The sequence below is a fragment of the Passer montanus genome, unplaced genomic scaffold (genome assembly GCF_014805655.1).
Source record: "Passer montanus isolate IOZ18808 unplaced genomic scaffold, ASM1480565v1 scaffold156, whole genome shotgun sequence".
NCBI lineage: Eukaryota > Metazoa > Chordata > Aves > Passeriformes > Passeridae > Passer > Passer montanus.
Window position 1 is genome coordinate 422,479 of NW_024362716.1, and position 26,137 is coordinate 448,615.

Below are 26,137 nucleotides of genomic sequence, written 5' to 3' on the forward strand. Positions count from 1 at the left end.
CACCGGGCCCGGCCCGCGCCGCCCACCGGGCCCGCAGCATCCTCCGGAGGCCGACACCTGCCGCGGGGGGAGGCCCCGGGCAGCGGCATCACGGCGCGGGCCCGGCGGGGAGGGGGCTGCGGCGGGGGCAGCCCGAGTCCCCTGAGGGGGGGTCCCGGTTCCCCGCAGCGGGACAGGCCCGGCTCGGAGGGAGGGCGATCGCGGCTGCTTTGCCGCGGGGAGATGCCCATTGCATCAGCCCGGGACGGGCCCGGCTCTGAGGGATCCCGTTCCTCCGGGCCCGCCCGGAGCCATCCCCGCACCGGCACAGGCCGGGGGCTGCGGGCGCTCCGGCTCCGGGCAGGGGTCGCGGTTTGTTCGTGCTGCCTGAGCCGGGGCGCGGCGGGCTGGGGTCCCCCGGAGCCCCCCGGAGCATCCCCGAGCCGCCGGGCTCGCCGTGGCCGCTGCTGTTCCCGTTACGCTCCGCTTGTCGTAGGTGCAAATTGCTGCACTTGCAAGGGCTCCCTTGGCTGGTGATGTCTCTGCAAAGCCCATCAGCAGAAATCGCCGGCGTAACCAATGCGAGATGCCTTTCCTGGTCCAGATTCAGGGATCTCGGGGCTGTTGTGTTCTTGTCTCACCTGCTTGTGTCAGTGTTCTGTTTTTAACTGTTTCAAGACGATTTACGAGCCTGTTTGCGGCGGAAGCTTTGCAAGAACAACAGAGCGCACGGGTGGATTTGCAGGAGGAGGTTCCCTTTTATTCCTGTGTGTCAGGAGAGGGTAAATATTTGTTTTGAATTGGTGGTGCTGCTGGTTGGATGGAAAGGACAGGCACCTGCCTGGGAAGGTGTGGGGCTGGAGCTCCTGCTCACCTGGATGTTGGATGTTCCTGCTGGAGTTAGCTGGCACCAGAGTGAGGATGATGTGGAGGTGTCTGTAGTCACTGGAATCATCTTGTGTGGCTCGGTATCCCTTGGGATTTTGCCTTCAGTGGTCAGTCCCTGCTGCCACTCCAGAGCTGGGTGTTCCTGAGGGACTTCTTGCAGTCTGCAATTACAGGTTGTCCTTCAATTAACTCACACGTTGAGCTCTCACCTTCTGCAGGAGGAGTCAATATCCAGATTCATTTCTGAATCCCATTTAATTTTCTCCCACACCTGAGCGCTCCCAGCCCAGGTTTTGCTCTTGGAAACCCATCACACTTTCAAGAACCGGGTTTTGAGGAAAGAACCCAAGATGAATAACTTTTCTGAGCATTCTGGGTACTGAAGTGATGGAAACACTGACCAGAGAGCTGAGTAAAATGTCTCCTTTGTAGACTTTTTCTTTCAAATTCCATGATTTCATCGGGGTTTAAAATGCGGCATAAAAGCAAAAAGGGGTTAAGCACAACTTTGCTGTTTGCTCTCATTTTCATTTGGCAAGCAGCACGTTGCTGTCAGTTTGAAAACGCCTTACTCAGTTGGTGGAAGCAGCCCAACATTTCTGTTGCCTTTTCATTATTAGTAATTGTCTTTTTGCAATGTTTACCATCTTGTCTGCTTTATTGTTGGTTCCTGCTCAGAGCAGAGGCAGAAATTCTGAACTTCCTTTCTGCCCTGGTCATCTTCCACCTACTTACGATGCTGGATCCGTGTGAGATTTTTAAATTCTTCCACGCCCTCCTTTACTCCCCTCACCAAAAACCCCCAAAATCATTTGAGAAAGAAGAAACTGGGTGTTGCAGGGGTCTCCCCGTGGCGGGGAGCAGCAGTGCTGCTTTGCAGCTGGCACAGAGCATTGCTGGCACTCCAGCTCTGTGCAGACCTTGCAGAGCGGGGGTGGGTGGTCCATGCAAGCTCTGGAGCTGCTTAATTGTCTTGTGAGTGGGACCTTGGTGTTCATAATGCAGAGCTTGCTGCCAGCCCCATAGTAACAGAGTGGCTGAGGACAGCACAGGGGAGTTCTTGGTTTTTTTCTCTGACACTGACTCCTGGTTTTTGTTTGTGGCTCTCCTCCTTCCCGTTTTTTTCTTCTTTCTGTAAGGTTTGGAATTTCAGGACTGCACTGATTTCTGGGCTTGTTTACCAGGGCTTGTCTCAATTTCTCCACCCAGGGATGCTTTGATGCAGCTATTTACTCATGCAATGTTGCTGCTGCCCTTTCAAATTGTAATTAACCAAAAAATTAACGTGCAGATACTGCTGAGCCCTTCAATATGTGACTGTTGAAATGCTAAAAAATGTAAGATTTTTAAAGACAATTTGTGACCTGCATTTTAAGGCTTGTTCTTGTTGGAGCTTTTCTCAAGTTTCCAGGATTGTTTTTTTTATTTTAATATTGACTTAAAGTCACTTAATTTTGAGGGATTTCAGCCAGAGCTGTGTTTGAGCTCCCTCTGATGGGCCTTGCAGTCTTACCTTGGAAAAAAAGACCTCCCCAAACTCCAAAAGCTGCCAGTGGGTGCAGTCTCCCACCCCACCTGTCCCGGAACAAACCCAGGGAATTAAACCCAGCTTAATGGTGATGTTTGGGGACACTGTGCAAAATTTCATCACCCTCTGTGTATTTTTAGGTGTTATCCAAAGTTCTGAGTGGCTTTTGTTGAGTTCCTGAAAACCATGCAAAGTGAAAAGTTCGTGTTTATATTTTAAACCTGGCTAATTTCAATACAAAATCCTGTTGTAGTTTAATTTTGTCAAGGGGAATATGTTGTAATAGCCTAGATTTGATTTTTATTTGAAATAAAAACGAAGTAAAAACCCCACAGTTTGTGATGGAGTGTGTGTAAAACCCACACACATCCCCCTGCCACAGAATTTGTGCTCAAGAATGAGGCACTCAGTGGTTTTCTGGTTCCTGTAGAAGAGATCAGAATGTCTCTTTGTACATCCCCAGCTCAGCGCTGGATGCAGATAATATGCAAAACAGTATTTAAAAGCTTAGTTAAATCAGGAATGCTAATCTGCTTTTAAAAATGAGAAGCACTAATGATGATGATGATGATGATACAGAGCTGCAGTGGTTCCTGATGTCTTCAGCAGGTTTTTATTAAATAATGTGATACAAAAGAAATTCCTGGTGACGTAAGAGTGGTTTTGAATGTCTGAGAGATATTAAAGAAATGCATCAAAATCAGGGCTGAGCCCTCCTGGCACAGAGATTGATGCTTCCAGCTGGCAGCTCAGCTCAAAAGTGACTTTCTCTCAAACACAAAGGTGAATTTTCCAAGCTGAAGGGGTAGTTTTTTCTCCATTAACTCTCCCATAGTTTGCACATTTCCAGACCGAGACATGAGTGCTTTGTGCTTCACCTGTGCTCACCCCTGGTGGATTTCCTTCTCTGGTGATCCCAGGGTCACCGAGGCTGCAGAGCCCTCGCAGCCCGGCCTGTGGCCCGTGCCCAGCCCGTGCCCAGCCTGTCCCCAGCCCGTCCCCAGCCCGTCCCCAGCCTGTCCCCAGCCTGTCCCCACCCCGGGCACTGCACCCTCCTGCACCCAGCACCCTTTCCCTGCAGGGATTCCTGCCGGGGCCCGGCCTGGCAAGCTCCAGCTGTTCCTCTCTCTGGCCCTGGGGAGCAGGACCCCAGCAGAGCAGGGCTGTGGAGCCCCGGGGTGCTCCGGTGCCAGCACCTCGGCCTGGGCCAGCAGTGCCCTTCATTCTTGGAAGGAATGTTTGTAAATCAGGGGTGAGAGGCAGAGGGGACTGCCAGGGCACAAAGAATCTCTGTTCTTGTGCAGCCCTTGGCTTCCCTCAGCCTGCCTGAGCTGTCCAAGGTAAACACAGAGCTCTGCTGTGCCATCCTGGGAAACTGCACTGAGCAGGGCAAGCTTTCTTCTGGCAAACCCAGGCAGCTTTTGTTAGAATTTTTGGAATTTGGTTTTTTTTTAAGGAGACAATGACTTTTTTACTGATTGTCCCATCACTCCCACACAGCACAGCTGCTGTTGGACAAAGTCTTTCTGTGTGCAGTGGCCAAATCCCTGGGCGTTAATGGTGTAGCAGGGCTGGGAAGGCTCTGGGAGCACGTGAGGCTGAATTGTACAACTGCTGCATTTCGGGTGTTTGGTTGTAATTCTCAGGGTGAACATGTGGGACTCAGCTCCTGCTGCTGCTTGGGTTTTATTTAGCAGCAGCACTGGGTGGTAATTTGCATTTATAGAAGGTGCTCATTTAGGAAGAGCATTTGTTCTCAAGGTGAGGTACAGTCAGTTCTTCCAGTTCTTTGGGGTGGATTCGGGGTTTTCCCCTCAAAACAAGCTGCAGAGGGGAGCTGAGCCTGTGGTTACACTGGAAAGGGGGAGGTGTGGACGCTGAATCTCTTGGTTTATCAGTCAGAAATTGAAATTTGTGGTGCAGTCTTTGAGTTCCAGCTGTGGCTGTGGAAGTGCCAGAGGTGCCAAAGGCCTCGGGGCCAGGAGGGGCTGGTGCTGAGTCAATCTGGGTTCTGTGCTGGCCAGAGCATCTCTGCGTGAGCAAAACTCCTCCCCACAAAGCACAGCCACAGCAATTGTGCCTCCGAGTGATTTTCAGGAGTATTTGGTATTGAAAAATGATTTCAGCAGTGTGGCCTGGGGTGAGCTATGTTCGGGGTCTGTGAGGTGGAAGGGAAAAGGAGCTGCTGCTCCCAGCAAGGGGACAAGGAGGGGAAGCCCCAGGGCCTGGGCAGCCCCAGGGCCTGGGCAGCCCCAGGGCCTGGAAAGCCCAGTGTGGCTGTGCTTGTGTGAGGACGTGGGCTTGGCAACCATTTTTACCTGCTCTTGGGTTTCTCCATCAGATTGGTTCTTATCTAATTTTTTATCAAGTAAACTGCCTTTTTATTTTTCTCACTATCTCAGAAACAACGTTTATTGAAATCCCCCTGCTCCTCTCCCTGACACCTTGTTCTCCATTTTATAACCAATTTATCAGTGCATTGATTTTGGTTGGGAAGCTCTTCCTGCACTTCAGGAATATCCAAGCTCTGACTCTGCTGAGGCAGCAGCACCAGGCACTTTTCAGTGAGAGTTTTCCCTCCTGTGTCCAGCACTGTGTTCAGTCCAGTGTGGCCACGTGTGGCTACAGCAGGGCTGGACCAGATTAAAGCAAACCATGGGTTTGGGGCTTTTGGGGAGTTCTGACCCAGATTGCCTGCACTGTGGGAGTTTTCTGTAAGAAATCCCTCCCAGTGAGGGTGGGGAGGCCCTGGCAGGGGTTGCTCAGATAAATTGTGGATTTCCCATCCCTGGAAATGTCCAGGCCAGGGGCTCGGAGCAGCCTGGGATAGTGGAAGCTGTCCCTGCCTGTGGCACGGGGTGCAATTTGATGATTTTAAGGTCCTTCCAGCCCAAACCAGTCTGGGATTGTGTGAAATTACCGAGTGTTATTGAGCACTTTCATTGTCGGGGTAATCAAACACTAATTTGTGAAAAACCAGACATCCTCTCAAAAATGATCAATAGGGATTTAACCAAAATGTATTAAAGGCTAAATATTTATCTGTGTTCTCCAATATCCCTCTGTGGTTGCAGAGGAGCATTTTCTTGAGCAGTGCAGGGGCAGTTTGGTCCTGGCCCCGATGGCATCGATCACTCCCTGATGCTCTGTTCCACACTGGCATCGATATTTTTGTGCCTAATGCAGGATCTGAAACTCGAGCAGACTTCAAGGCACTTTCCAGCAAATATAAGGCTGTATCTTGGAAAAAAAGTAAAGGAGATAAGCTTTTCTGGTCTGAAACCATTCCTGTGTGCTGGCTGGAATTCTGCCCCGGTGTTTTTGTAGCCGTGCTGGAGGAGCTGAGGGGCTCCTGAGGGCTCGGGGTGAGGCAGTGAACAGCAGCAGGTCCAAAATCACCGGGGTGTTTTGGGAACAGGGTGCATTTTGTGACAGTGTCCAGCTGTCACCTCGCTGCTGCTTCACCTTTGTTCTCTTTTGGGCTCACCTCCTCCCGTTTTGTGAAGCAGATGTGGTGCCAAGGCTGGGCTGCCCCATCCCTGGGGCTGTGCAGGGTCAGGCTGGAGCAGCCTGGGGTGCCACTGGCTGGTCCTGAATGCCCCTTCCAAGCCAAACCAGTCTGGAATTCCACCAGCTTCAGGTGGCAGCTGGATGTCAGTCTTTATGATCAGCATCTCTGCAGTTAATATTTAAAATGTTGCTTTGATTTGGTTGAGATGATTGTGTTTTGTGGTGTTGGAAGTGGAATCCAGGAATGAGGATCCGTGAGGATCTCCAGCAGTGTTTGTGGAGCCCTGGACAGCCCCTCTTGATCATTTCATGTTTTATGTTTTGGCCTCATCTCCTTGGGACTTTATAAATTATAAAGTTGTAAGCAAGTGTTGATAACAGCCTTGTTTTGCAAATTATTTCTCAGGAATTAAAAATTCTTCTCCTTGTACCAGAACAATCCTTTGCAATCAAACAACAACACCACACACCCACAAAAACAGCTCTTAAATAATGAAGTGGAGGAGGCTGAAGTGCTGCAGCAACAATTCCCCAGCCCTGGCTGAAAGTCTCTGCTTCACAGGCAGATTTTCTGCGAGTGTCTTTTCCTTCTTTGCCTGGTCTATCACTTTTGCTGATGATTGGGAAAATCTCCTCTGTGCTGTCCCTGCTGAGCTGCTCGCTGGTGGCTTTGCTCTGGTTACTTATCACTCCAGAGCAGTAAGATGTGTTAACTGCACACTGCAGCTCTGCCAGATGAATTTGCAATTAATTTTGGTACCCAGCTATTACTATTTATGTGAATATTATTTTCCTTGGACGGCCGAGGTCTCGGAGGGGAGGGAAGTGGAGTTGATATCCCAAAGATATGAATTTCCAGGCAGATGGTGATAGCTCCCAGCTCAGACAGAGGAGCAGTTGTTGGTGACAGGATGGGGCCTCTTCAGACCTCTTGGAGGAGCAGCTTGGGAAGCTGTGCAGGAGATTTTTCCAGCTCTGGAGCCTCAAAGTGGGATTTCAACATCTGTAAGCTGGATTAAAGGAATAAAAAACCTCGGTGGGAGAAGGGAAGGCAGGGATTGCTTCACACCCTGACTTCTCACTTTTTGATTCCTTGCAGAGTCTCAGTGTGGATTGTGTTCCTGGCAGCAAGAGGGATAGAGAATATCTGATTTAATATTTATTTAATACCTTAAATATTGCACAAGTTTCCAGCAGCCAGCTCGGATTCAAATGTCTGATTGACCTTCTCCTTGTAATTAGATTTGCCTCTGGTTCAGGGAGATGATTGTGCTGAATGAGCCTCTTGCATTCGAAGAATTTGGACTCTGATGATGTTTTGGCTATTTTTGATACCTGCAGGGTTGGCTGATGCCACATTTTCAAGCCACAAACAATTTTCTGTAGCTTTTGGCCACTCTGAGGGCAGAGTGAGGTGGCCCTGAACCCCAAAGAGTGCAAACATGCCCTGCTTGGCTCCTAATTTACGAAACTTGTAGGGTTACATAACTGAATTTTCATTCTTTAGCTAAAAATAAAAAATGGAACATAAAAGCTATTTTCATCTTACTTAATGAGGGCATCTCTGCTTTTATTTCAGCTTTTCTGAGGCATTTCAATAGAGGAATGGGGATGGTTGAGGAGCTTTTTGTTGAAGCTGGACGATTGTTTCCTGGCATTCTCCATCAGATCCCTGCTCAGAAGGAATGTTTGCTTTAAGAAAAGAAGGTCCCTTTTAACTCAGCCTTTTCTGTGAGAAATTAATTTTTAGCTTGGTTTGTAGTACTTGGTGCTGTGTTGCACCTCAGCTGTGTGGGGTAGGGCTGTGGCTCTGCCTTTTGGGGTTGCTTTTTGGGGTTCCTTTCTGGGTTTGCTTTGTCTCGTGCTCTCCACGAGTCACCAAGTGCCCAGAGTTTGGTGATAACAGAGAAAAAGTGATCCTTGCCTCCCAATTCTCTGCACAATTCACTGCTAGCTAATACACTCACACAAATAAACAAAACTTTGAGAGTGTCGAGCTCCATCTAAATATAACCAAAAAGAATTCTTTCCCTTCTGGCTATCAAACAATCAACAGGCTCCAGGCAGGAACCCTCTCCTCTGCTTGCTGCTGAATTATCAGCATCACCCACTCGGGGCAGCCTGGCAGGGAGGGAGCTGCCAGGGGTGCCAGGAGCTGCCAGGGGCTGCCCTGGGAGCTGCCAGGGCTGCCAGGAGCTGCCAGGGGCTGCCCTGGGAGCTGCCAGGGCTGCCAGGAGCTGCCAGGGGCTGCCAGGAGCTGCCAGGGGTGCCAGGGCTGCCCTGTGTTTGGCAGAGCTCTCGGCTCAGCCCTGGTGCCTGCCGTGGCTCCCGCACGCCGATAGAGCCCAGCTCAGAAGAATAGGCACTATTTTAAGGCTCCACTTTGCTGTATCCTGTTTTTGCTGCTCAGTTGTGACTGTGGAGTTTTAAACAGTAAACCTTTGTTCACCAGAAATAGCAAAGTGTTTTTAAACGCCGAGTCGCAGCCTGTGCATTGAGTTGAATTCTTTATTATGATGGCTTTGTTTATTTATTTAAATCCTGCAAGGTGGGTTCCTCATGGTTCTTTGCCCTCGACCACCCAGTGATTTATGTTCATTCATTTTGGGGAGAAAAGTGTAGTTTTTCTCTGTTTTCACTGTTCAAAGATCAGAAAAGAAATAAAACAGAAATAAAGAATAAAAAATAATCACAGCATTAAATGCTGTTACCTCTTCTCTTCCCTCCTCTTTCTGGTTCCTTTTCTTTGGGTTCACAAAGAAAAAATTATTTTTCTTGTGAAAAAAAAAAAATCTTGTAAAAAAATTATTTTTCAAAAAAAAAAAAAGATTTGAGCGCAGTGTGGATTTTGGGGGTTGTAAATAGTGCTGGGGTGTGAGCTCTCTCCACTTTGACAGCAATTGGAGGAGGCAGCTGGGGGAGAGCTGCGAGCCTGGGTGATTTTTCCAGCCCCGTTTCCTCACGGTTTTATGGCTCAGGCAGGCTGGGGAGCTGCTTGCAGCTCCTGCAGGAGAATCGAATGGGGCCTTGGAATTTGGAGATGACTCATGAGAGGACAAAACAATCCAGTTAAGTGATTTGAGGTCTTAAATAATCTCTTCAACAGGAAGGTGAAGAAAACATGAACTCATGAGTAATAATTGGCTCTCTTGGAGTGCTGAAAGTGCAGCGCTGGGGCTTGGCCAGGGCTCAGCTGATCCTCTCTGCTGATCAATAACACCTCAGCTCTCATCAATGGCCTTACTGGGCTGGGCTCTGCTGCTCTTAGCAGGGCATTACTGGGATTGCATTCTGACTTGGGGTTCTTGGGGTGTCCTGGGCAGGGCCAGGAGCTGGGCTTGGTCCTGATGGGTCCCTTTTATTCCAGTGTAGTCTGCAATAAATTCATTTTAACCTGGTCCTGATGGGTCCCTTTTATTCCAGTGTAGTCTGCAATAAATTCATTTTAGCTTGGTCCTGATGGGTCCCTTCTAACCCAGCCTGTTCTGTGATCAATTCATTTTAACTTGGTCCTGATGGGTCCCTTTTATCTGAGCATGGTCTGCAATAAATTTATTTTAGGTTGACCCTAAAGAAATAAATTTATTTTAGGTTGATTTGTAGTGAGTGCTGTGTTGCAGCTCAGCGCTGTGGGGTAGGGCTGTGTCTCTCCTTTCTGGGGTTGCTTTTTGGGCTTGGTTTTTGGGTTTGCTTTGTCTCCTGTTCTGCAGGAGTCACAAGTGCCCAAAGTTTGATGTTAATGAGGAAGAAGTGATCCTTGCCTCCCCATGCAGCCTGCAGAAGGGAGTGGTGTGAGTCCCAGATGCAGAGGGTGGGATGCCTTCCTCGGGCTGTCACAGGCTGCAGATAAGAACCTCTATCAGAGCACAGAATTTGCAGTTCTGCCTTCATTTTGGAGAGGTTTTGCAGCAGCTGCAGGGGCCTCCTGCAGGTGTGGCAGCCTTTGAGCCCTCAGGATTTTCCTGGGAAGCCCCTGGAAGTGCAGGATTGAGGCAGTGCTATCAGGTAACCTTAAAAATAATCAGATTCACAAAGTCTCAAGTCAGCTGCCTGGCTGTGCCCTTCCCTGTGCCTGGCAGTTTTTATTGCTTCCACAACGAAAACACCTTGTTCTGAATCCCAGTTTGTTTTTCCATGGAGCTCCTGTTTCATTGCAGGAGATGGGAGAGGAGGATTTTGCTTCCCCTCTGCTCTGTGCTGGGCTGGTGGGAGCTGGAACAATTCCAGGCAGCAGCACAACCCTTTGCCCCTGGTCCTTGGAGGTGTCACCTCCTGTTTTGTTGTTAAGTTTTGAAGTTTTGGAGAAAATTTGGGCGTTTTAGTGCATTGGGGGTGAAAATTAAAATCCCTGAAATTCAAGGCTGCCTGAGGAAGGAGTTGCTTGGGAAGTGTCTCAGTGGCAGACACAAAACTGCTGCTCTTTTCTGGCTGCTAAATTCCAAGATATTACAACAGCTTCCTTCCCTTCAAAAAAAAAAAAAAAAGAACCCAAAAAAGCAACAAAAATGCTTTTTTTTTGGCCTTTTCCTGCATTTTTGTTCTTCCTGGCTGCGTTGGCTTGGCCTGGGAGCTCTGTTTGTGTCCTGCCACGGGATGGGATAATGGAACAAATCCTTAGAAGTGACTGCAGTGACAGTTGTGGTGCTGGAGGAGTAAACAATGATGTAGCAGTTCCACAGCCTGGGGTCACATCCAGTTCAGCCCATATGTCTGCAGTTTTTCGGGGTAATTTTCACTTGGTTTCTAGTAGACATTTGGCTTCCTGTTTTGGCTTTGCTCGTCCCATTCCCTGCAGAATCCATCTCCAGGACACCAGGATCCTTGAAGAAACAAGGGAAACTTTTGCTGGGCTTGTCCTCCCCCCTCTGCCCAGAGCCAGCCTTCAAATCTTCACTTTCACGACACCAAAAACACCCAGAAAATTCAAAACACCCCCCCCCAAACCATTGCAAAACATCTTGTTCCGAGCTGCTGCTGGAGTCTCTGGAGTCCCAGGGGCAGGCAGAGCAGCTGCTCTCGCTGTGGATTATCCCTTTCCTCTCAACTTCAGCCTTCATTTCCTCTCCCTGCCTGCCGGGAGGAGCAGCTGCGCCTCTGGAGCAGGGCTGGGAGCTGCAGGAAACCTGGGGCTGTGCAAATCTGCCTCTTCCTGAGCGCGAGCCCGGCCCAGGGAGGCACGGCTGCTCCCCATCCTCCCAGGTGGGGCTGGGAGCTGCTCCGGGTCCTGTTCCGCTTCCTCGTGCCCGTGAAATGCTGATTATTCCCCAAAAAAGCCCGGGTTGAGTCCCAGACCCGTAAGGTGGAGTGCCTTCCTGGGGTTGTCCCAGGCTGGAGATAAGAGCTGCTCCATCACCCCCTCCCTGGCAGAGCACGTTTGGCAGCTCTGCCTTCATTTTGGAGAGGTGTTCCAGGGGCTCCTCTGTGTTCTCACAGGCCCTGGTCGGGGTCCCTGAGCCCCTTTCTATCTCCCAGTGGCAGCAGCCTGCTCACCTGGCTGAATTGCAGATATTTTTATCTCCTGAGTCTCAAGGCCTTTCCCAGAGGATCAGGGTGTTTAGCACAGAGCTGGAGCTGTGCTTTGCTGTTATCTCACCTTTTCTTTCTCCGAGGTGCTCCGAAAGACAATTTCAAACATGTGGCTTTGCACTACAAGATTTATTTCCCTCGTTTATCAGGGCATTGAAGATAAACTCCATTATTTACATTACAGGTGCCTGCTGAGGTGAAAATATTGCTGTTGTTAGATTTCATAGTATTAATTTTTAATTACATGGGAAATTAAAATAAAAAGCTAAACTTGCAAATCCATCTCTTCAGCCACCTATTGAATATTTGATAACAGCATGGGTGAATTTATATCAGTAACATGTAAATAATGGAAGTATTTGTAATTATTTGCAGTAAATTATCCAAAACATGATAAAATTATAAAAACAATCAGTATTCACCCAAGCTCTAAAAGCATTATAGAGATTAAAGAGTCCAAAAGTCTTCCCAGCCTTCATTCCTCTCCTCTGGGAGCAGCAGGATATTTGAATTCATTTATCCCCAGGTGGGATCCAGAGGTGCTGCTGGCTGACTGGGAGCCTCTGGAATATTTGGAATATTTTCATTTATCCCCACTTTCCAGGCTTGGAGCTCCACTCAGACTTTGAGTTGCTGATGGAGAGTGGAACCTGCAGGGCAGGACTGAGGAGTCCCAGGAGAGCCTTTCCAGAATTCCCCTGCTGGGATTATTCCCATTTCCCTGAGGTGGGAACAGTTTGGGACCTAAAACCAAATCCTCTGCCCCTGAACTTGTCCTGTGCTCAGAGCTTTGTGTCTGCTCAGTTTAATTTTAATTTTCAGCTTGGGCATGTGGAGAGGCACTGGCAGCTGCTGGAATTAACAGAATGAACAGAAATTCCCTTTTCCTTGGTTTTCCAGGATTTTCTCTTACTCATTTGTGGTTCTTTCCTCGTTGCATTAAGAAGTCCCAGGCAGTTTTCAGGGAGGCTGGGTTCATAACGAGCAGTTATTTGAATGTATTCATTTCAGTAATTATTTGAGTAGCAAGCGCTGAGTTTTTAAAATCCAAATTTTAGTGTGAATTTTGAACTGTTAACAGAAAAAACATTCCCTTGAGAGCCAAAGTCTGGGTGTTTGGAGACTTTTTGGCACCTTAAAGAACTTTGAAATAATTAAGGGGTTAATGAGGTGATTTGCCACTGAATCTAAACCCGAATCATTAAATCGCTGTTAAGGTCTCTTTCTTTTTCAGCTTTTATTTGCTTTTCTTCCCCACAGAGGCCTGTGAGTGGGGAGAGTTCTCCTCTGGAGCTGCAGTCCCGGGGGGCAGCAGGAGCCAGCTGTGTGTGCCTTGTCCCATTCCAGCACAGACCAGCCTCAGCAGCCCTGGGAGCCTCCTTCTCTTCTGCTTCCTCTCTGGGGGCTCCTCACATCCCAAATCCCGACCCCAGCCCCAAATCCTGCCCAGGGCTGGGTGCTGCAGGTGGCAATCCAGGGAATTCCAGCCCTGCCCAAGCAAACTCAGCTGGGCACAGAGGGATTTCCCAGTAATGCAGCCTCTAAAGCCCCACCAAATCCTGCCTGCACAACTGAAGGCCCAATTAAGCTTCAAGAATACTTTTCTAATTTTAATCTGTGCTGCTTTTGCTGCTCATTAGGCTGGAGGTGCTGAAGAGGAAGGGTTTGTTTAAAGGGTAAAACATGAAATTGTAAGAAAGCTGGGTGAGGAAACTGCAAGGCAGTGCAAAAGCTGTTATCACCAAATCTGTGCTTCCTGCAGGCATCAGATATCTGGGCTTTTATCAAACGGACACTCCACCCTCTGATTATCGTGCTGGCACTCCACATTTCATCTGTTAAAAAAGACATTTTAACAAAAACCTTTGCTGTGCATTTGGGTTGATTTACGGTGCCAAAAGTGCCAAACTGCCCAGTAAGTTCTGCCCACAAATTTGTAATTTACTCAGAATTTTTCAGGGGAGAATTTCAATAACTTCAAGTATTGAATTCTTCATAAATGCTTCATTTAATTCCCATCTGCATATGAGAAAATCTGTAGGAAAACTGGATTTGTATTTTAGGGTTTTGCTTCTCTATTTATTATTTTTTTAATTGTAGAACTTGAATCTCTCCCTACAAACACAGCTAGGTGTCCAACAAGTGGTAACCCAAGTGGAAAAACTGATGTATTTCATATAAGTGTTCACATAAATTGTGATTTTTTGTGATTACATTGGATTTTAAAGAAAAAGAAAAGAAGATTTAAAGTTAAGTGGGGTAAGAGAAAGGCTGGTGGAAGGAAAATTACAGATTCCATTTGGATCTGGTGTTTGGGGAACATTTCTTCAGAACAAGAAAACCGAGTGGAAATGAAGTGGTTTAAGAAGCAAAAGCTGTTTTCTTCCCAAAAGCTTCCTCGGGAAGGAGCAGGGGTATTTAGCAATATTTTCAGCTGTCAGGGAGCTGCTCCTGGCCACACCACAGAGAAATACAAAAGCTGCAGTGTGGAGTCACCGAGTTCTCGTGGTTCATGAAATTAATAAATCTGGTGAGCGCTCACTAATTCCTTATCATCCTCCCCTGTCTGAATTCATCCAGGATCCAAATTGCACTAATTGAATCCAGCCCCAGGAGATAACCCTGGGGCTGCCCTGGGACTTGTTAACATTTCCAGAGTAATTGGAATTTTTCTGTTAAGAAAAGGCTTTTCCTTTTTCGTTACTTTCTTTTAAAATCAAACCTCTCTCAAAAGCTCATCCCCAGTTGTGCCATGTACCTGCTCCACCTCGCAGGGTGGATGGAGAGGGAAATGAAATAATTTCATTTTAGTCACAGCAGCTGTTTTCCTAAAGGGTGGGGAGGCCCTGGCAGAGCCTGCCCAGAAAATTGTGGATTTCCCATCCCTGGAAGTGTCCTGGAGCAGCCTGGGATAGTGGAAGGTGTGGGGTGGAATTAAATAATATTTGAAGTCCCTTCCCAAACTTCTATTCTGGATTTTGGTGCTGCTTCCCACTGAGGTATCTCAGAGAAATTTGAATCTCTTTTTTTTTTGTTTGTTTTTTGCTGAGAAGGGAAAAACCGGAGCTGATTTCACTCCTGATTTCCTGCTGGAATGACAGCAAGCTCCTAAGCCTCAAAGCAACTTTTCTTCCAGCTAAAAAGCCAGAGCTTGGAGGCTCAGGACACAAATGCTGCTCTGGTTCCTCTTGATCTCTGCAGATTGCAAGTGGCAGCTGTTGATGGGCTGCAGTGAGGGAGCAGAGCAGAGCAGAGCAGCCAGGCCTCCCTGTCTGACACGGGAGCAGAGAGCAGCACTCCCTGCTCTCACTCCTGGCACACATCTCCAGCCCTGTCAGCCCTGCTCACAGCCATGGTGCAGCCAAAGCAGAGCAGCCCTGGCTCCCCAGCTCCTGGGTTGCCTCATTTCCATGCAAGTGCAGCAGAAAGACAAATGCTGCTGACCTCCCTGTGCTGGGCTGCTTTGAGGTGGGAATAGCCTGAGAAAAAACCCAAAATCCTAAGAAAAACACAAAGCCACCCCCTCCTCCCTGGGTGCCTTTTGGAGGTTCTTGAAAGGAAACCAACACCTGTTGAAATAGTTACTTCAATGTTTGGCCCAAATCCCAAACAAGGCTTTTTTTTTTCTTTCTATTTTATTTTTTAACAACAAAAACATATGCAGGGGCCAGGGAAAAAGCACAGCTAGTTCTGATATTGTGCTTTTTGTGCTCTGAGTTGGAGGGGCTGTGACTCATTAAGTGATGCTAACACAGGGTTTCTCTAATTTCATGTCTTGCTTCAGGAATTGCGTGGCAAAATATTGCACAAGAAAAGCAAAGGGGCCTTTCCTGCTCCTTACATGGGGCCTTTCCGAGCCATCTGACAGGGAAAACTGGAAATGTTTTACAAATCTTCAGCCTGAGGGGATTATCTGCCCTTTGCAGCCACTTTGTGGGCGGTGTCTTGCCTGAAGAACTGAGGTTTTGGGAGCTCCCTGGCAAAGGCTGGCCACGACCCTGGAGCCGTTTTCCTCCTCAGTGATCCTGGGGTTCTGTGCTCTCCAGAGTCAGCTCCCAACTCAGGGATTAGTTTGGTCCCTCAGCTCAAGCCCAGAGATTTTAATGTCTGTGCAGTTGGAAGTGGCTGGCTTCTGGGGGAAATTCTGAGAATAAAGTTCTTTGAGTTTTCTAGGAATTGTTTGAATGTCAGGAAAATACATCCTCAGGGTGAGTTTGTACTCAGGGACTATTTGAATATAAAATTCCTCCCTGGGAGGGTGGGAGGCTCTGGAATGGAATTCCCAGAGCAGCTGGGGCTGCCCCTGGGTCCCTGGCAGTGCCAAGGCCAGGCTGGAGCAGCCTGGGGTGGTGGAGGTGCCCTGCCATGGCAGGGGGGATGAGGTGAGCCTTAAGGTCACTTCCAGCCTGAATCATTCTGGAGTTCTGTGATCCTCCATGTGTGGGCATGGAGTAAGCACACTCCCCAGAGTGTGGGCATGGAGTAAACAGGCTGGGCCTTTTCTCTGCATCCTGTCTGAGGGCTGGCAGCGTGGTGTGGGCACCTGGAGCATCCCTGAGCAGCCCTGAGCATCCCTGAGCTCTCCTGAACACCCTGAGCATCCCTGAGCTCTCCTGAACACCCTGAGCATCCCTGAGCTCTCCTGAGCATCCCTGAGCTCCCCTGAACACCCTGAGCATCCCTGAGCTCTCCTGAACACCCTGAGCATCCCTGAGCTCTCCTGAACACCCTGAGCATCCCTGAGCACCCCGAGCAACCCCGAGCATCCCTGAGCTCTCCTGAACACCCTGAGCATCCCTGAGCTCTCCTGAACACCCTGAGCATCCCTGAGCTCTCCTGAACACCCTGAGCATCCCTGAGCTCTCCTGAACACCCTGAGCATCCCTGAGCTCTCCTGAACACCCTGAGCATCCCTGAGCTCTCCTGAACACCCTGAGCATCCCTGAGCTCTCCTGAACACCCCTGAACACCCTGAGCATCCCTGAGCACCCCTGAGCACCCTGAGCACCCCTCAACTTTCCTCAGCTAAACATCCAGCAGTGTCTCCAGCTCTGGGCAAACCCCTGGAATGTTTTACTGGAGAGTGATACCTGGCATTCAGTGAAGCTCTGCAGACCACCCGTGTCCCACGGGGAATTCTTGCTGGTGGTTTGGTTATTCCTTGGCTGAAGGGGTTTTCTGTGAACCTCTCTGTCCTTTGTTTGAGAACCTGGCTCTGCCTTTTCCTTGGAAATCTCTCCCTGCCCTTTCTCTGGGGCTTTTCCTGCTGCAAGAAACTTGTGGAGAAGGTCGACCCTCCTTTGGAAAAGTTGGATTGATGCCTTTTAATGATTTCCATTCTTAGTCATCACAGTGTCAGGTTGTGCTGGTTATAACAGTTGAAATTGTATTTTCCTCCTTCTTTTCTTTCAGCTACAGCTGCAGAAAACCCAATATCTGCAACTGGGGCAGACTCGTGGCCAGTACTACGGGGGGTCACTGCCAAATGTGAATCAGATTGGGAACAGTGCCATGGATCTCCCCTTCCAGGTGAGTTCAGAGGCTTTTCCTGGGATTTGGTGCTGGGTTCTGGCCTTGGCTGCTGCTGTGTCCTCCCAGGCAGCTGCTGGCCCAGAAGTCAGCACCCTGGTTTGAACACTGCTGTGGGGTTGGGATGTGTGGGGGTTTTGTGTTGGTTGTGGTAGATTTGAGTTGTGTCCCTGGTTGTGAGGCCTCGGGGTCAGGAGCACTCTGAGATGCAATTCCTGATGGAACCTGGGAAGATGCTGCAAATTCAAAGCAAAATGGGAGGAATTGAAGATGATGTTGGGGTGGGGGGTGGAGGAATTGATGTGCATGTTCTGTGGGAGGAATTTGGGAGAGGAGAAGAGCAGTGGGACACAAAGTGGTATCAGAATAATCACTTTTTTTGGGCTGGCTGGAAAGGAAATGCAAGAGTGTCCTGGCTGGGTTTTGTGACTCCAGGAATGATGCACCTTAAACAGAAAATCAGAGTTTCAGGTGAATATTTTGCTGTTTGAAGCCTGTTTGGACAGAGGATCTTGTCCAAGGACAGGATCCCTTGGTGGATCCTTTGTGGGCTCCTGATTTCCACGTTTAGTTGATTCAGAGTGCTCAAAATCATGAACATTTCTGCATTGGTTTTCCTTTTTTGAGCAGTCAGAGTTACAGTTGAGCTCACGAGGATGTGGTGGGAAGGAAATTTTGCAGTTTGTGGTTTTCTGATGAAGGCTGCTTAATAAAGATGGAGAAACTCTTGCTGACCTCCTCTAACTGCTTCTTGAAATAGGTGCAGACAGCTGAATTTGGGCAGGTTAAAAGCTTGAATCTCGTGCAAGAGCACAGGCAAAATTCTATTTTAATCTTTAATTCTTCAGGGAATACAGAGCAGGTTTGTAGTGGATTGAAGTCCCCAGTGTCACTCCACAATGTCTGCTCTGTTCAGGCTTTTGTTAAGGAGGTTAGGAATTCTTTTTAAACAATAGCATTTCAGTATTTCTGTGCTTGATGGCCATCACTGGTGGGTTTTACCTGGACTGTTTTAATCCTGACTGCTGAAAAGGGAATATTCAAAAATTTATGAATGACTGGAGGAGGAGACAGAAACAAACTATCCTTAAACCCTGGGGTTTTCTAGATTTTCACACACACACACACACTCTAAAAAAAACCCCAAATTGATGTTGTTCCAGATAACAAATGGTGGCAAGCAACAAAACAAGCCCGTGTTGGTAGCAGGGGGAAAAGCTTGCCAGGTTTTGCCAGTGTGAAGCTCGAGCACGACTGCAGGCTCTGGGTGGTGTGAAGGCAGAGCCTGGGTGGTTGTGCCTGCTGGGAGCGTTGGTGTCTGAGCATCTTCTGCTTCTTTGATTTGCAGCACAACGGAGCTCTGGCTGAAGCCTTTGGAGCAGTTCCTGTCTCTTTGGTAAACAAGTTTTTAGGTTTGTGCAAATACGTATTTAGGACTGGTCCTGTTAGCCCAGGTGGATACGTATTTGTGCCCAGCTCTGCCCTGCACAGGAGTTGTTTGGTCACCCCAGCACTGCAGGGCTGCCACACAAACGCCACGTTTTGCCATGCAGCCCAGTCTGGAACATGCAAATAATTCCTGTGCAGGCTCCCTGCACTTGCTGTCATGTGGTTATTTCTGGTTTTTGGGGGTTTTTTGGTGCAGCCAGGGGATTATTCAGTCTTGGCCTGTGGTTTCAGCAATCTCTGAGCATGTGCACTCAGCCTGCATGTTTCAGTGCGTGGGGAAGGGCAGAATGAATTCCCAAATCCTGCTTGGCACCAGGAGGCCCCGAAATGCCAACCTGCAGTAGGGAGCACTCCTCCTTCCCCTCACCCACCTCACCTGGGAGGAATTCCTGAGGATCCTAAAAGGACACTTGGAGAGCGCTGAGCTCTTTCCTTCCTGTCTGTATCGAGCTGCTTTTTCATGGTTTGGGGGGTTTGGGGTCTGGTCTCAAGCCCTTGAATGTTTTTCAGGGGAATGAAACCCTTTTAGTTCTTCATTTTCCCAAATACAGTCAGTGCTCAGATCTATTAATTATTTTTTATCCATTTTTTTCCCTAGAGTTAAATATCTCATGCCATGCAGAGATGGGCAATTTTAATTTTTAAAACAGAACATTGTCCTGGTGTTTGGCCCTAAATAAATTTTATAGGAAGGTTGCTGAGAGAAGCCAGACCTGTTGGAGGTGAAATCCATTTCCTCAGCTGTTTTCTGTTGCTCTAAATTCAGGATTCTTTTGGGATCTTGGTTCCTGGAAAGCCAGGGAACACCAAAATCCCCATTTCTGTAAACTGTAGCCCTGATTTGGGACACATTCCATGATTGTTTGTGCCACTGCTGCACTCAGATGAGATTTTTATTGTGTTTTTGATAAGGAAATTGAGCCAATAAAAGGTAAAACCTAAGAAATAGCTGTTTTTACAGGGAACTTCTTGTCTTTATAATTTTGTGCTTTGGCCTCCCTTTAAATTCCAGGTGAGCCCTGTGCTCAGGGCTGGCTGCTCCTTTTTTAGCAGCACTGTGCTGACACCACTGACATAGGAAATTGCTTTTCCTGTTGACCTTCCAAGCACGTATTTGCAAATTTTGCTGCCTTTTGGGCTGTAACAACAGAAAAAAGGAAGAGTTTGAGACCTTTTGTCGTTTGGAATGATGAATATTCCCACCTGTGTTGGGGATTGTTGCTCAGTGCTTGCAGCAGAGATTAAAGCACCGTGTTTGAGTTTAAAACCCTTAAAATTGAGATTCTATTTGAGATTTCTCAGCCAAGTGAGGAAGTGAAGCAAAACCCCACGATCTGAAGTGCTGAGAGTCCTGTAAAAAGTCACTGTGCTCCTTTCTAGTCCCCTGTTGCCTTAAATATTCTGCTGCATGTAAAATGTTGGCCCTGAAATGAGAAAATAAACACCACAGCCCCTCTGCAGCTCTGTTAACACAGCCTGTGTGTGCAGAGAGGGCGAGGAGCCCAATATTTGCTGAAGAGAAAAGGGTTTAAAATAGTAGAAAGACTCTTTAAAAAGTTCATACAAACAAAGCTTTTCAAAATAAATGCAAAGCTTTATAGAAATAATCTTTTCAACAGCCAAAGCTGACACTTGGGAAAAAAAGAGAAGCAAAAAGCAAAAGGAAAAGGGATGAATGTGGAGGCCAGATGGTTTCATGGCTTGGCAGACAGGACAGTGCATTTGCCACGTGCAGCACCTGAATGGAGGAGGAAATTTTGGATTTCCAAACAGATGGTGTTGAGGGACTGAGCAAAGCTGTTCGCATTGGCAGGGAGTGCAGGGCTGGGGAGGGCTGTTCTCCCTGGAGAGCCGTAAATTGCTGCTGCAGTTCGAGCAGAGATCGACCCCTCGGGGTTTCCTTTGTCCCCGGCACACACTGGGAAGGGCTGTGGAAAATGTGAACCTTTTCCACTTGAGCCTGGGAATTCATCTTGCCTGTCCTTCCCTGCCATCCTCCCGCTCTGAAATCATCTGCTCAGGATGTCAGTGAGATAAGGTCCAGGTGGGATCGTCCCACCTCGGGTCACTGAAGGAGCTGAGAATCACTTCAAACCCACCCGACAGAGGAGGAAGGAAACTGCTTTTCTTTTTCTTTTCATTCTCTCAGTGTCCCCTTAAAATAAATCTGCTGCAGGGAGGGGTGAGGCAGCCCGGGGAGCAGGCGGCGTGTCCGGGGAATGCTGAGCTCAGCGTGCAGCTCCTCCTGCATCTCCCGGCCCGGCTCAGGCTCTGGATGTCGGCATGTTCCTCCCGTGCTCCCTGCATGCTGCACCAAGGGCATGGGGACAGCGCCTGGCAGCTCCTGCCACGCTCAGCCCGGGGCTTCGGGGTGCCAGGGAGAGAGGGCACTGCTGGGCCGGGCCGGGCCACCCCAGCACGGCCCCTTCTGGAGCAGGCAGGAGGAAAAACAAACCCACAGGACACACACCTTGTTTGGAGCGACTCCTCAGAGCGAGCCAGCCTGGCACAGGAGGAGGAGGAGGAGAGGAGGCTCTGGGCAGGCCGGGCACTTTCCCTGTGGGTAACCCCCGTGTCTCTCCCAGACCCCGTTCCAGTCGTCAGCGCTGGACACGAGCAGGACCACGCGGCACCACGGGCTGGTGGACAGGGTGTACCGGGAGCGGAACCGCCTGGGCTCGCCGCACCGCCGCCCGCTCTCCGTGGACAAGCACGGCCGGCAGATATCCTTGGCAGCAGGCTGCCCCTCTGCTCTGCTCCCTGCCCTGTGGGTGTCACAGCACCACCGTGCCTTCTGCTCCCTGCCCTGTGGGTGCCACAGCACCACCATGCCTTCTGCTCCCTGCCTGTGGGTGTCACAGCACCACCATGCCTTCTGCTCCCTGCCCTGTGGGTGCCACAGCACCACCATGCCTTCTGCTCCCTGCCCTGTGGGTGCCACACCATCCCATCCCCTCTGCTCCCTGCCCTGTGGGTGTCACACCACCCCAGCCCCTCTGCTCCCTGCCCTGAGGCTGCCACACCACCATGGTCCCTTCTCCTTCTCTGTGGGTGCCACCACCTCATCCCTTCTCCTTCCCTGAGCCTGCCACACCACCCCATCCCTTCTGCTCCCTCCTCTGTGGGTGCCACCACCTCATCCCTTCTCCTTCCCTGAGCCTGCCACACCACCCCATCCCTTCTGCTCCCTCCCTGTGGCTGCCACACCACCTCAGGTCCCTTCTCCTCCTCCCTGGCTGTGCAGTCACTTCCCAGCTCGGTGTCCCTGCTTTCCCCGGGCCCTGATCCATTCCATGAACACCTCCTGTCTGTGAGGGAAGAGCTCCCCTTTCCTCAGCTCTCCATGGGGATGGTCCACGTGGAGCTCAGGGATGCTTGGATGGACTGGGACACCCAGCAGGGCTTCCCTCAGGCCAGAGGTGCCCTGGGACTGTGGTGGCCTTCTCTGGGTGAGGCATTTGGCCCTGTCCCATGGATATCCAGTGTCTGACCTGGATTTGATGGGTCAGTGGATCAGGAGCTGGCTGGATGGGTGTGCCCAAGGGGCTGTGGTCACCAGCTCGGTGTCCCAGTGGGCACCAGTGACACGTGGTGTCCTCAGAGCTGGTTTGGGGGCATTTAAGGGTGGATTGGGTGCACCCTCACTGCCAGCTCTGGTCCTCCCATCCCAGCCCAGACCATTCCACAGTTCCCTGAAAGGTTGGGGCTGGCCTGGGAAATGCAGTTTCCCTTCAGAGCTGAGCCAGCCCAGCCCAGGGCTCTCCTTTGCAGCTCCTGGGCATTTCAGTGCAGGTTGATTCCTCCTGTTGGCATCTGGGCTGGGCTGAGCTGAGCATTTCTGACAGCTGGAAATGGGGCTGGAGGGGATGTGTGACAGCAGGGAGGAGGCACCAGGAGTTAAATCCAAGGAAAAGGAGGAAGGATTTCTACTGCTCAAACAGCCCAACAATCCACATAACACTTTGGGTTGAGCTCCCTTTACAGCTCCCCGTAGGTAATCTGTGAGCTCAGTGGTTCTGACAGGATAACTGGGATTGTTCTTGGGAGGAGATTCCTGCTGGAGTGCAGGTGTTGCTGCCTTAACCCTGGCCACGTGGACAGCTGCCCCTATGGCACCGTGTACCTGTCACCGCCGTCGGACACCAGCTGGAGGAGGTGGGTGCCACCCTGCCCTGGGGCTGCTCTGCCCTGGGGCAGCTGGCAGTGTGCCTGCAGGGGTTCTGAAACTCATTTGGAGTTCAGCAGGGCTTTAAAATTGAGGTGGCTGCAGGTGATACTTTGATTTAGTGATACCTTTTTGAAGGTAAATCCTTAAAGGTTAATCTTGCAAAGTCTTTGAGAATGCAGAAGTTCTCAGGCACAGCCCAGGACTTGGATATTTCCCCTGGTGCAGAAACTGGGCTGGGAATGTGCAGTGGAAGGAACACAGAGTTACACTTTGAGGGTGGCCACACTCAAAAGTTCATCCTGAGATGTGCTGGCCATGAAAATTCCCATCTCCACAACATCCTGAACCATTCCTTTTCCTCCTCCCAACCAGGAATGTTTGTCTTCACCACCACAATAACCAAAGTATGGCTAAACAGCTTAAAAATGATCATATTTAATCTGAACAAAGCAGATAAAACTGTTCTAACAAGGGCAACCAATTTATCCTGTGTTCCTCTCAATCCCATTATTGAAACAATTGCTCTTCAAACTTGAACTAATTTGTTCTGCAAATTGATTGTTTCACAAGGAAATTCTGCCTGGTTTCTGCCATGTAGAGGTTTTTGGGTTTTAATGCACAGTATTGAGGTTTTACCGAGTTGTTGCTTTCATCTGAGAGGAAAATTCTTTTTATTTAGTGAGGCTGGCAATAAAAATATTGTGGGTTTTGCTTTCTCTCAGGACAAATTCTGATTCTGCCTTGCACCAGAGCACCATGACTCCAGCTCAGCAGGAATCCTTTTCAGGAGGGTCCCAGGACATGCAGCAGAAAAGAGGTGAGCAGAAAAAAATATAAAACAATTTATATCATGTTTGTAAAGTTGAGGAGTGCTGACACTTCCTGTGACAGCAGTTGGATCCCATTCACCTTTCTGGCTGCTGAAATCCAGGAAAAAATGACACAAAACACAGGGAGAAGTTTTTCCTGAGCCCCAGATTTTATCATTCCTGCCCTGGGGAGGATCCTCTGGGCTGCTGGGGCTCTGGAGGAGCTCCTGGAGAGTGTGGGGTTCCAGAATTCCAGCAGGGACCTGCAGGGAAGGGGCAGGGGCTGCACCCAGGGTTTGTTCCTGCTGGGGGATCCCCAGGGAGAGGCAGATTCCAGAGGATTCCAAAGGATCCCAGAGGATTCCAAAGGATCCTAGAACAATTCCAAAGGATCCCAGAGCAATTCCAGGAGATTCCAGAGGATCTCAGAGCAGTTCCAGGCTGGAGCAGCCTGGGCACCCCCAGCCCTGGCACCCCCAGCCCTGGCACCCCCAGCTCTGGCACCCCCCGCCCCGGTGCCCTCTGCTGGGCCCTGCCCCTCTCGGCAATGGGAATTGTTCATCCCGAGGGCTCCCGCAGCCCCGATCCCGAGGGACCCTGCAGGGTCCCCCTCTGCAGAACCCCGACAGCACCCCCAGAACCTCTGGGAGCTTCAGCACTCAAAGAATTCTCTGCAGTTTTGGATTCCCAAAGCACTCTTTCATCCTCCGTGGGAATTTAAGATTTCCTCAGAGGTTAGACTTCCAGGAAGCTGAATGTTATTGATTATGAATGATTCCTTTTCATCTGTTTCTTTAGTTTTATTGCTGACTGTCCCTGGAATGGAGGAGAGCACCTCTGATGCAGACAAAACCCTCTCCAAGCAAGGCTGGGACACTAAAAAGGTGGGAATTGCACTTTCCAAGTGTAGAAATGTTCTTTTCTGAACAAATTTAGAGAAATGAATGCTTCAGTCACTGTTAATTTTAATAAACCACTTGAGATTGGAGATGAAATGCTGTGTTTAAAACCAAATTATGAACATTGGAGCATTTCATGTGGGTGTGAATGCCCAGGCTTGGTTGTGTGAGGAGAAACTCTGGAAATTTAAGATTTGTTGGACCAGTAAAGCAAAAAAAAAGATAAATACCTTCTAAGAACTCCCAGACCTTACACAAAGTGATTAAATTGAAATTATAAACTGAAATATTTCTGAGGCAATAGCCTCCAGCAGCATTTCTGCCTTTAAATCTCTCTCCCTTCTGTTTCAGACTGGGTCATCGAGACCCAAATCCTGTGAAGTTCCAGGAATCAAGTGAGTTCTCAGCAATTTTTAAAAAAAAAATTATTTTAAAAGCACTGAGATCTTTAAGCAGAATTGAGGATTGAATATTCTGTTGCTTTGGAATTTTCTGGGAAGGTTCTAGGTACAGAACAAGACCCTCTGAGGGTCAGAAATACTAAAAATATCTATATGGAATTTCTTGTTACAGATATTTTTAAAAGCTAAAATAATCTTTTTAATTGTTAAATACATTTTAAAAACCTCAAAAAGGTCTTCTTTATGAAATTTTCTTGTTAGATACATTTTAAAAAGCTTAAAAAAATATTCTTAATGAAATTTTCTTGCTAAATACATTTCTAAAGGCGAAAAATGTCTTCCTAATGAAATCTTCTTGTTGAATACATTTCAAAAAACTAAAAAAATCTTCTTTATGAAATCTTCTTGTTAAATACATTTTAGAAAGCTCAAAAAATTCTTAATAAAATTTTCTTGTGAAATACATTTTGAAAAGCTCAGAAAAATCTTAGTAAAAATTTCTTGTGAAATACATTTTAAAAAGGTAAAGAATATCTTTCCAATGAAATTTTCTTGTGAAATACATTTTAAAAAGGTTAATACATTTTAAGAAGGTAAATATATTTCCAATGAAATTTTCCTGTTAAATTCATTTTTAACAGCTCAAAACCCCTGATTATTTTATATAATACAACAATATTTGATACAATACAAGAATTTCCTTGTGACACAATTTCAGACCCCTCTGCCAGCCCGAACTCTCCATAAATGTGGGTTTTTCTTCCTCTCAAATGCAGCATCTTCCCGTCAGCGGAGCAGGAGAGCGCCCCAGCCCTGATCCCCGGCGCGCACAACACGGGCGGCTCGCTGCCCGACCTCACCAACATCCACTTCCCCTCGCCCCTGCCCACGCCGCTGGACCCCGAGGAGTCCTTCCCTGCCCTCAGCAGCTCCAGCAGCACGGGCAACCTGGCTGCCAACCTGACCCACCTGGGCATCAGCTCTGCCAGCCAGGGTGAGCGGCTCAGGGCTGCCGGGGTGGCACGGCTGTGACTGCAGCCAGGACAGAGAGCAGGGGGGTTCTGCTTGGCACGGTTCTGTGTTGGCCTGGGGTCTCCAGGTTCTGATTGTCAGGGTTGGTATTTTTCCTCATCCAGAACGTTCTGTTTCTGACCCACTGAGGTCTGTCTGGCAGGTGGGTTCTGATTTTCAAGATTTTTTATTTTTCCTTATCCATAACGTTCTGTTTCTGACCCACTGAGGTCTGTCTGGCAGGTTTGGTTTTGTTTTCAAGTTTATTTTTCCTCATCCATAACATTCTGTTTCTGACCCACTGAGGCCTGTCTCCAGGTCAGTTCTGATTTTCAGGGTTGTTATTTTTCCTCATCCATAACATTCTGTTTCTGACCCATTCTGTTTCTGACCCATGCCATCAGTTTGGCTCCACTGCTCCTGTGTATTGTATGTACAAC

General features: G+C 48.8%; 1 protein-coding gene across 6 annotated transcripts in view; it reads left to right on the top strand.

The window, feature by feature from the left end:
• CRTC1 (CREB regulated transcription coactivator 1) overlaps positions 1-26,137 on the top strand; it is a 41,719-nt gene that overhangs the window by 276 nt on the left and 15,306 nt on the right. For 4 of the 6 annotated variants that reach the window (XM_039702404.1, XM_039702406.1, XM_039702407.1 and 1 more), the window contains exons 2-9: positions 16,844-16,960; positions 18,309-18,356; positions 20,995-21,132; positions 22,503-22,564; positions 23,300-23,394; positions 24,185-24,270; positions 24,637-24,680; positions 25,463-25,680. In XM_039702404.1, the coding sequence (XP_039558338.1) occupies positions 16,844-16,960; positions 18,309-18,356; positions 20,995-21,132; positions 22,503-22,564; positions 23,300-23,394; positions 24,185-24,270; positions 24,637-24,680; positions 25,463-25,680 (808 nt within the window). The remainder of the gene's footprint in view (positions 1-16,843; positions 16,961-18,308; positions 18,357-20,994; positions 21,133-22,502; positions 22,565-23,299; positions 23,395-24,184; positions 24,271-24,636; positions 24,681-25,462; positions 25,681-26,137) is intronic. The other 2 variants (XM_039702405.1, XM_039702408.1) reach the window with 1 other exon arrangement.